Source organism: Panthera pardus, unplaced genomic scaffold, assembly GCF_024362965.1.
Source record: "Panthera pardus isolate Hobbes unplaced genomic scaffold, ASM2436296v1 HiC_scaffold_16, whole genome shotgun sequence".
NCBI lineage: Eukaryota > Metazoa > Chordata > Mammalia > Carnivora > Felidae > Panthera > Panthera pardus.
Window position 1 is genome coordinate 114,278,168 of NW_026526721.1, and position 11,559 is coordinate 114,289,726.

Consider the following 11,559-nt stretch of genomic DNA (forward strand, 5'->3'; position numbering starts at 1 on the left):
TTAAGGGTCTAGCTCTTGGTTTTGGCTCAGTTTGTGAGTTCAAGCCCTGCATCGGGCTCTGTGTTGGTGATGCAGAGTGTGCTTGGGATTCTCTCTCTGCCCCTTCCCTACTTGCACTGTCTCTGTTTCTCTCAAACAACAAACTTAAAAAAAAAAAAAAAAAAGAAGGCAATTAGGGCCAGTGTCCTTATAACAAGAGGAAGAGACACCAGACAGCGCTCTCTCTCTCTCTTACCATGTGTATACAGAGGAGAAGGAAAGGCCCTCAGACAGAGAGAAGGCAGCCATCTATTAGCCAGGAAGAGAGCTCTCACCAGAAACTAATTCTGATGGCACCTTAGATCTTGGACTTTCAACCTCCAGAGCTGTGAGAAAGTAAGCTTCTGTTGTTTGCGCCCCTGCTCTGTGGTGTTTTGTTATGGGGCCCAAGCAGACAAATACACCCATGTACTTCACTTTCTGCCTAGCTTCTGTGGGCATTTGAGTTTGAGACCCCTGCTCTATGTGCTTGGGAGTTAAAATACTGAATATCTGGTTGAGGTATTTTGTCTACTTGTAGAGAAAGTTAAATGGAGAAATAATTTGTAACACAGGACATAATGTAAGAGATGTACAAACTGATGTCAAAGGATGGAACTGTCAATGGGAACTGTCATCCCAATGGCTGGGATGGGAGGGAGAATAGAGGTGTCTCCTCTGTGGGGAGATAGTGTGTCAGAAGGTTTTCGAGAGATTAGCAGGATTTCAACAGATGATGATGGAACATAAGGCAGCAGCAAAGGCTTGCAGGCATGAGAGTGGAGGGTATATTACTAGGTTTGACTAGCGTTCAGGGTCCATTGCGGGGGCGAAGGTGTGGTAAGATGAGGCCAGGAAAGGAGAAGAAAGTCAGATTATGAGCCATGAATGAATGCCACACCGTAGGGTTTGGTTTAATTCTGGAATGAATGAGGAGTACCTGAGGGGGTGGAGGATAGAATTGAGTGGATGAAAGGTATGGTTTAATTAATTCATTGAGCACATATTTGTTGGGAGCATCCAAAGTGCCAGGTACTTGCAAATACAGCCCTGGGCAAGGTGGGACAAAGTCTCTGCCCTCATGGAGCTGGCAGAAATAAACAATCGGCTGCATAACATAATGTCAGGGAGTGATGAATCCTATGAAGAAAAATAAAACAGTGCAAGAGGAGTAAGAGGGTAGAGGGTAATATGGCAGGTACTGCTTTGGATGCCCATGGTCAGGGAGGGCATGATATTTAGGCACAGCCTGAATGAAGTGAGAGAATGAATCATGTGGGTATTGGAGAATATAATTCCAGACAGAGAGAACAGCAAGTACAAAGGCCCTGAGGCAGCAGCACAGTTATGTTCATGGAACAACATAGAGGCCAATCTGGCTGGAGTAAACAACGGGAAGAATGATGGGCAGTGAGGCTGAAGTAGTCAAGGATCAGATCTTTATCTAGGAAGGGAACTCCAGTGCAATGGCGGGGGTGAGGGGGTGGGGGCGGAAGGGGGGTGGGACTGATGGAGGACCAGGACTGGAGCAGGGAGACACCCCCTAGGAGCTCATAGGAATGAAGAGGGCTGGATCAGGGTGGGCAACTGAGTTGCAATTGTAGAGTCATACATACTCTAGGAGAAGGATATGTTTTGGACACAACGTGAAATCCCCAAACAGAGCTAGTCTTGGGGAAGACAGGACTTTGGGGACAGGATGAGATGGGGTACCGACCTCTCAATCTCTGGATCAATCATGTGCAATAACAGCTGTCAGAGGAAGAGGATAATCAAAAGGTCTACAGTCTGCAACTGTCCCAAAGAAGGGTGAAGGCAGAGATTAGGGTTCATCTGTTTCCACAGCTCAGAAGCCCAGGCACTGTCCATGGGGCATAAGGGAGAATGTAACTGTTCTTCCCCTAAAAAGTAGAACACTATCACTTAATACTACAGATTTCTGGCAAATGTCCCCAAACCTGGTTTGGTCTGGCCCTAGAATGAAATGACTTGTTCTAATAAATGGAAATAAAAAGAGTTGAAAGGCAATACAGAGGGAGGGGTCAATGCAGACCAGAATGTGGTTGGCTTGGTATAGTTTCCCTTGGGCATTTTTTTTTTTTTTTTGAGTTTTAGTGAGGAGGAGGTAAATAGTCCTTTGAGAGCCATATAAAGCTCTGCTTCCAGACTGCAATGGCCAGGGAGCATGGTCATCACCTTTGGCATTGTTCTCTAGATTTTTTACCCTTGGTGTTTTTCCTTTTCCTTGCTTGGCTGGGAGAATTATGAGCTCCTTTGGAAAGAATGCCGGGCTTTCTCCCTTGGCCCTGCTGTGGGCAAACGTTCAAAAAAATGTTAATTGTAAATATCTGTGATAAGAGTGCCCTCTTCTGGTATACCCTATTTGTCTTCAGCTGCTGTTTCCCTGACAATGCTGCATTTTTAGGCTTAATTATCTTTTTTTATTAAATTGACAAAGGAAAAAGGCAAAAGTCATTGTTGGGGATAAATTAATTTTACCCATTGTTTCTAGAACTTTCTTCCACATCCTAATCCTTATTTGGCCATAGTCTCTGAATCTTCTGACCCAATCTTTCTTTGGAATTTACACATAACCTTTTATTAATTCACACACACACACACACACACACACACACACACACGTAAAAATGGCAGAAAATCAAAGTGTGGAAGGGGTGTTGATACAATTCATTTGATCGCTTTTCTGCCTGTTATTTATTGAGTGCCTGTTCAGTTTGTTGAATGCTTGAGGCATAAGCCTTTTCCTAGGACCTTCCAGATCCTAAATGAGTAAGGTACAGTCCTCATCTTTGCCGAGTTTGGTGGTGGGAAAGATGGATGAGTAAATATAAAATTATAACAGCAAGTGACAAAAAACTGAGGTGTGAACTGTGAGGTGGGTGGTCACAGGGGGACGTGAATTAATATCTTTGGTGACTCAAACACAAAGATGAAAAAAATGTATGCCTCCCTGACCCGAATTATTTCTCCTGACAGTCACATTTCTCTGTGCACTAGACCTCTGGATTCTACCCACAAATCATGATAGGTTTAATATATTTCTGTGTTACTAATGTCACAAAGTGAGTTTGGATCTGAAAGGGATGTGTGTGTATACACACACACACACACACACACACACACACACACACACACTCAGTTTTCTCCTAATTTTTTTCTTCTGTGTTCAAGGGAAAATGTTTCCTTTTATACCTTGAATATTTGGAGAGACTCTACATATCTAGCTTCAGCAAATTAAATATTGCTTTTAATTGCAGAATACCAGTGTACAATGAAAAAGGTTATGTATGGGTTTTTTTGCTAGAAAGCATTGTTCTGATAGAAATTATTTTCCTCCATATAAAGGAAGAGTTATCTTTAATGAGACCCTCCAAATTTTGTTCTTTGCAAAGGAGAGGCTTGCTCCCCTCCTGGTCTCTTGTGACATTTATCCATTGGGTTTAACCCACAATCTTGTATCTATGGGGCTCTGAAAGTTACCCAGTTTCCCAATGACTCTTAACCTTTTATTTTGTTTTATTTGGAAAATTTATTAATGCAGTTTTTCTATGTCACTAATCTTCTGCATAAGAAAAGCTTTAATTAAAACTGGGAGAGAGAGTGAGTATACAGTGAATTACATTGGTTCCTCATATCTATCCCTTGGCTATACATGCAAATGAAATGTATTGGTGATATTTTGGGGGTATACTTCTCACCAGACATAGATGGTATTGTTTATTATTTTATTTTTATTTATTTTAGTTATTTAAAGTATTTATGTTATTTTTAATCACTTACGATTCCTTTTGCATCTGCATAAATTTGGTCATCTTTTTAATTTCTTTCTCAATAATGGCTTTAACTCTCAACTGTGTACTAAAAGAAAACTTTTCTTTCCCTTAAAGTCAAACTGAAAACCTTCCTTTCTCGTAGGACAGCTATCCCTAGGACTCTTGTTTTGGTTCACTATGCTTCTGTTGCTCATCCTGCACCCTGTCCAAAACTATCTTCTAAACTCAGGAATTTCTAAGAGAATCTTAGAGAAGTAGCCACAAAATCTGTAAGTTATACCCTGAGAAACACTGATTTGGGGCATCATCTTGGTGATTTAAAATAAAAACCTCAAGTGGACTTGGAGAATGCAGAAGCTCAGTGTAACTTTGAATCTGGGTGGTCCTTAGTCTGTCTCAATGATCCACTATGGGTGGAGCCTCGAGGGCTGTGCCTCTACACCCATGGTGGACAACTGAGCCTTCCAATTCTGTTGACTTGGTTTTTTTTTTTCTTCTTTTTTTTTGGTGGCGGCAGAGGTGCTAAATCAAAAATAGAAGCGAAACACAATATTCAAAATGGCAGTGAGAAGTAAACAGAGGTGAGGGAATCAGTAAGACAGAGGGGACAGAGTCAGGGCACTCGAGTTCCATTGGCTCTGTCACTCATGCGCTATTGTCCTAGAGCAAGCCATGCATGCGCTCGGGGCCTCATTTTCCCTACTCTAGAGTGACCAGGGCATCTTGTGGGAGGTTCAGGTAGGATGAGGAAAAGGAGATGGGGTGAAATATTTGAGGCTTAGGGTCCCCACCCTGGTTTCAACCTAAGCACCTCACTTTCATTCTGTTTTACGTGTTTTGCTTCATCATAAGACCTTGTGTGAAGAAAACAAAAGATCTTTGATCCAGCAAAACAAAACAAACACCTTCATTAGACTTAACGATTTCCAAATTTCCTACTAGCTCTAGAATTCTAGGAGAATCAGAATGGTGGTATTCCTTGTTTTCCTGCCCAGTATCAAATGATGACTTCCTTCTGATTTTCCTGCAGTCATCTTGTGACTATTATGGCAAAGCCTGAGGCTGTCAGAGGCCACCACAGACAGCCTAGGCATCGAGCCAGTCCCAAGGCAGCCAAACAGAGGTGGATCCTGGTAACAGACTTTAATTTCAGGATGAAGCCTCACCTGTGGCTATAGTGTCTTCCAGGATTTTCAGTTACATGAGTCAATAAATTCCACCCCCACCTCCCTTTTTGCTTAAACCATTTAGAATTCAGTTTTTCTGTCACTTGCAACCAAACGATTCTAATTGGATCAGATAGTGTTTAAAATATAGTCAACGAATATTTACTGCAATGTCATAGAGTACCAAATAATAAATGCTTGAGATACAAATCAAGGAACTATTTTTGTCATCAACAACTTAACTTTAACATGCTGACCTTTGTGTACGGAAATCAGTCCTGATTTACTACCCATAGGACATTCCCTTTGACTTGTTTAATTAACTAGTGATGAAAACTCTTACTTGTGAAGCAATTAAATGGATAGTTTTGGTCTCACTAACATGTTGAGGCCATCTGAACTCATATGGAGGTGGATAAATCTACCAAATGTAAAACCAATAAAAGCAGATAATTGCAACACTGCTCACATTGAAGGAAACAGGGCTAAAATCTCCCCTACTCATCTTTGTGAGAATGTACATTGTAACAACTGTTTTAGGGAGATTTGATAATATTGCCCAAAGCCTTAGAACTGTGGTCCTATTTGGATTTGGCAATCTCACTTCTAGAAATGTATGCTAAGAACTAACTGTGGATATACACAAAATCTTAGATATGGAGATATCCATAACTACATTGATTACAAAAGCATAAACACACACACACACACACACACACACACACACACACACACACACACAAACTGTTATGGGTAGAACTGTGTCCCCCACCCACCCAGCCCAATGCATATGCTAAAATCCTAACCTTCATTACTTCAGAATGTGACTGTATTTGGAAATAGAGCCTTTGAAGAGGAAATAAAAATATAAATGAGGTCATATAATTGGGCTCTAATCCAATATGACTGGTGTCCTTATAAGAAAAGGTGATTAGAACACAGACACACACACACAGAGAAGATCATAGGAGATACCAGAGGAAGACAGCCATCTACACACCAAGGAGAGAGGCTGATAACCTTGATCTCAGACTTCTGGTCTCTAGAACCTTGAGAAAATTAATTTCTGTTGCTTTAGCCACCAGTCTACGGTACTTTGTTATGGCAGCCCAAGAAAACCAGTGCACGCACACACATGCACTTACACACACACACAGGCATGTGATGTCGATCAGTATGGGACTAGTTAAATATGCATGGCTCATCCACACAATGGAAACCCATTTATCCCATTTAAAACTATGCAGATAAATACTGTTATGAAAAACTCTTGCTGATATGTTATTAGGTAAACTAGATTATCACACAGTATGTATAGTATACTCCTTATTTATAAAAATATCTATGTGTACATATATAATGGATATTACTTTGGTCTAAGAGAAAATACATTCCTTTGTTCAGAAAAGTGAAAAATGGCTCTTCTAGCAGTTGTTGGATCATGATGTTGTCAAGTGGAAATTAACAACGTTTACAGAATATAAAAATGCTCATACAGTGACATTCTGACTATGTTTGGAACAAGATGAAGACAAGGCCACTCTATAACCATAAAGATAACTAAATATCTTCTCTAACACTGATGACTGCTGCTTTCTTTTTATATTTTATTTAAAAATTTTTTTAACTCTATTTATTTTGAGAGAGAGAGAGTGAGCAAATGGGGAAGGGGCAGAGAGAGAGAGGGGCAGAGAGAATTCCAAGCAGGGTCTGTGCTGATAGCAGATGTGGGGCTTAATCTCATGAACCTTGAGATAGTGACCTGAACTGAAATCAAGAGTTGGTCACTTAACTGACTGAGCCACCCAGGCGCCCCATCTTTTTAAACTGATATCTCTCACTTCAGTTTTTTTCCTTTCAAGGTGAAAATTAAGATAGTCCTCAGCAAATTCCCTTTCTTTTTGACAGAATCCAATCCAAATTTGATCCCTGTTGCCCTAATGTCTCCTTAAAAGTATCCATATAAAACCTCAATGCCCTGAGAAGCCCCTCTCAACTCCCTTTTCAGTGGCTTTGGTCAATAGGCTTTAAGAGTTCTAGATGAGGTAACTTTGGCCCCCTCCCACTCACCGGAACTGGCTGGAAATTCCATCTCAGCTGACTTTTATATAGTGGACAGCAAACAGAGGGGTTACAAATGGTCAGGTCTTTGTGGGAGCTCATTATCCTTTTTCTAAGATGGCAGCTTCATTTCCTCAGCCAAACTGGGTACGAGGATCTTATGCTATAGGATAAGGCCAAAAATCTTGGGCTCAATTCCCCATTCACAGAAGGCTCTGTGGGGTGGGCCCTGGGTCTTCCCCATTCACAGAACCCACTACCACTGGCCTCCTCCCTAGTGAACCTTCTGTCCTCCTGGCTTAGACCTCCTCTACTCAACACCAGCCTCAACACTCAACACCCAGTACTCCTTCTGGGTACGTGAGGCCTCAGCCTTCTTGCGCCCCCTAGCATCCATTTCTAGTTCTGCAACTGAAGTGTATGAGCTATGGAGCTCAGGTTCAGGATGCAGAGTTGGCTTAGGAATGAAAAAGAATAAAATACCTCTCATTCTATTTTAGCAGTGAGTTCAGCACACATCAATCTGTGACTAATACCCTGGCACATATTCTAGAAAGGGTTCTGAATATATAACCTGAAGGGTTAAAATAAGTGTCTCTACAGTTGTATTATGGACCTTTAAAAAGGTTTCTGTGGGTTACTTACTTTTTCTTTCTAATTTTTGTTAAATCGAATATTTGCTTTCAAAATAAGAAAAAAGTATGTCATTTATTTTTAACTAATGGAAGGGAAAATCAGAGAATAAGAAGAGGTGGAGGGTGAAAGGAAGAAACCAGGGCCTTCCATGGTGGGTGCAGAGGTGTATCACTGCAGTGTGAACACAGGACAGCCCTGGAGGTTGGTATTCCCTGGAATTCTGGAGTAAAGACATCAGCCTTTTGGCTCTGATTTGCACTTGTAAGAATATTTTAAGTGGCTTTTTTACCCTCTGTTTATCAATGAATACAAGGTAGTCCCATGGAGGCAGCAGGTGGTAATGGGAGTTCCTAACTGGGGAGAAACTTTCTTTGGAAAGGGAAATGGCATGATGGGTTTTATCCCTGGTTTTATATTAGAATTACTGATACCTGGGCCATACCTCCAGTGATCTAGTTGGTTATTGGTTAAAGGAAGCAGAGGGTGGGTGAAGAATGGAGCCCTCAATACAAAATTCTCCTATTCATAATTTTCCCTAGGGCCATCTTTGAAAGGAAAAGTGGGACTACAGATTATTTCTTTCCATCAGTGTTTTCTCAGGTATGGTATGTGTACCATTGGTACAAAAACTATGCATGTCGTTGCAGGGAAAAGCATTTCAAAACAGTTTTTAATGGTGTATACTTATTATATTGTATATTAGAAAAATTAGAAAAAAATATACATCAAAGTTATGATTTTATAGTAGTGAAAGAACTTTTAAAAAATGACATTCATTTATATAAAATGCGAGTCAATCGATATATTAGGTAAATCAGATACAGATAAATTAGATAAATTAGGTAAATTGCAGTGCAGGTGGTACATGGATATGGCAAAAATCAAGTTGGTATGCATGTCTTTAGACTGGGAAATACAAGCAAAAATTGCTTTATCACACCTTTTTGAAAGAGGTGAGCTTTGGGCAGTGATTCAGAGCCGTGCCTCCAAACATTGGACTGAAAATATGTGGGGCTGGCTGAGAGCTTGCAGAAAAAGACATTCCAGGTTTTAGTTCCTAAGACCTGGGATGGGGTCCAGGACTGTGTCTTTTCCTGAAGCTTTCCTGGTGGTGCTGGTGCAGCCTGGTTTGGGAACCTTAAAGAAGGGAGCAATACCTCTTTGGGCCTGGAAGAGCAGTAGTTCTTTAAGATAATGAAACTTATTTTAAGTATTTGCTGGCTGTGAAGCCTATTCATTGTTGTTGACTGTCATCATCATGGCTTTGTAAACTTTTAATTTTTAAACTGCGCCTCTGGGTCTCAGCATTGAGCGAGTGTGTGAAAATTAAAATACACACAAGCAAGCACACTATACCCCTGCCAAAAACACATTTCAATCTGATTTAACCAATTAAACAAACAGGAGTGAATTACACCATTAGGCTCCACAGGGCTGCCAGAGCAAACCGACAGCGTGGTGCAGACCGGGCATGGGAGTCATAAAGTGCATGTTTCTAGTGGAAAGGAGATGCTCGAGTGGGAGCTGTTTCACGGCAAATTGATGTTTACTCAGTGAGTTTCAGAGGAATCATTGTGAGGCAGCTGGGAGGGAGCACTCTGGGATGGAAACCCTGCATTGGGGCCCAGAGTCCTGTGAGAAGGCGATAGAGAGGAGTGCAGAAGAAGAGACATCAGACACTGGAAAGCTGCAATCCCACCAGATTGGGGAGGGGGGCGGGGACAAGGGGGAGATGAAAGACTAAGAGAAAGCTGGCAGCACCAGAGGGCACAGAGACTTTACTGAAAGGCTGGTGAAGTCCTCCACTTGAACAGCAGCAAATAGTTGCTGTTGGGGAGAGGGGCGCAAAATATTGTCCTAGAGGACACTTAAGGAACAGAATAAATTCTTTAAGGAAATCATTAAGAGCAAATACCCATCTAGGTAGTTTCAGCAAGTGACTATCTTGAATCTCCTGTGGCAGTCCTTAGTTCAATGGCTCTGTTTTATGGTCCAACTGGGTGTTAATGTCATATGCCCTGATTTTAGGGTCAGAAAAAAATGAGGAAAGGATCTGGGGTTAGAAGGCCAAGATAGCATCCCGATGGCCCTGCTCCAGTGTAAGCTGAGACATGTGAATTGCAGAAGCTGATAGACTGGGGGCAAGCGTGGATTCCTGGACCTCCCAAGCAAAGGGGACAATTGCCAGGGGCCAGGCCACTCAGCAGGGTTTCCAGAGGTAGTGGCCACTGTTTTTCACCTACTTCCAATTCAAAAAGTCCTACTCACGGACTCCTAGTCAAATTCAAATTGTTCTCTTTATATGATGGAAAATTTTCATACCATGCCAAAGAAACGGGACAAAGATTTCTCTTATTTCTATTTACTGTTGTCTTTCCTTATCAGTTTCTTCATACATACATACTTTTAAAACTAGTTCCACTATTTCGGTCCCCTTTTGCTGTTATTCTTACGGAGACTGATGTTACAGGATTTTGGATGCAATTTTCAAAGACATGGGCATTATGACACTTTGATTATACTGTGGAATAATTTTATAAAGTAATTTGAGTTTTGGGGGGAGATAGAAAATAGAGCTTAGCAAAGTTTTTCCACTAGGTGTCACTCTTGATCCAATTAAACCCGCTAGCGGTGTTTATAAATAGAAGTATATCTATAAAACATTGATATCCTTGGTTACGTAAACATGAATAACAAAATGTCCCCACCTGTGTGTTCTGAAGTCCTTTCCCGGTAATCTCTGTCATAAAAGGCGACCATACATCAGTTCTCTGGAGGACTAATTCCTATCACAGCCACTTCTGTTGTGAGACCTTGAGACTTCTTTGGTGTTGCCGGCTGGCCGATGAAGTCGGAGCCTTAATTCGCTGATTTTTTTTTTTTTTTTTTTTTTTTTTGGTCACAGGACCCTGCCCCTTCGGGATCACGTTGGAATCTCTTGTGATTAGAGCTCATGTTTCCAGAATGCCACGTTTCCGGTTGCTGCTCCCAGGAGTGCTGTCTGCGGGTCTCTCCAGGCTGCACCTTCAGCGGGCCCCACGTGTCCTGCATCCCCGCGCGCTCCCACCCCGCCGCTTCCACTGGCCGCAGTGAGCCTGCCAAAGGGCATGGGGAAGTTCAGGGACACGCGGCCCTGGGAGGTCGGCTCTTACCGCGGCCGTTCTGCGGCGGGGCTGGTAAAGTCGCTGCTGGCAACTTTGAATTTCAGAATATGGGATTATTGGTTTGGTCACGAGTACTGGCCAAATTTGACTGGTTTCTCATTTGCACTGCTTCAGGGATAGAAATAGCAACGATCTGATTCAGAGAGACTGTCTGGGGTTTTAATTAAAAAATAGGCCTTATTCTTATTTTAAAAATGTTATTCTTCAATATATAAGGAGATCACCTTCAGAGAAGAAATAGGGCATTGATAACTAATATTTATGTAACACTTTCTGATTCATGAGGTTGTCTCAGATTCATTACCTGTGTTACCTTCAGCATAACCTTGGGAGATGAGTATTAATACTACTGTGTTTCTGACTGGGCCTACAGCTGTGGTGTTCCATGCTTGCTAAACTGGAATTTTAATCCAGACAACCTGATTCCAAAAGCTATGAAGTCCCTTAAACCAGGTTCTTAAGTAAGGCGTACATCAAATGTCCTGGTGAATTTTTCAGTATACGTGCTCCCAGATCCATGCTGAACATTGTCAGAATTCCCTGATATTGTGTTCATTCAACAGTAAAACACAAAATAGGCATATAATATCACATTAGGTAATGATAGATGTTTTGGGAAGAAAAAAGAAAGCAGACTGAGGAAGTAGAGGGTGACAGGGGTGCTATTTTAGGAAGGATCAGTTGGGGAAAGCCAATCTCTCCAAGGAGGGGATATCTGAA

At 41.6% G+C, this 11,559-nt stretch overlaps 1 protein-coding gene across 1 annotated transcript in view; it reads right to left on the bottom strand.

The window, feature by feature from the left end:
- Nucleotides 1–10,505, bottom strand: part of GYG1 (glycogenin 1) — a 75,559-nt gene extending 65,054 nt beyond the window's left edge. The window contains exon 1 of the mRNA XM_019439149.2: nucleotides 10,384–10,505. Within this exon, the coding sequence (XP_019294694.1) occupies nucleotides 10,384–10,435 (52 nt within the window). The 5' untranslated portion in view covers nucleotides 10,436–10,505. The remainder of the gene's footprint in view (nucleotides 1–10,383) is intronic.
- Nucleotides 10,506–11,559: the final 1,054 nt, after the last annotated feature.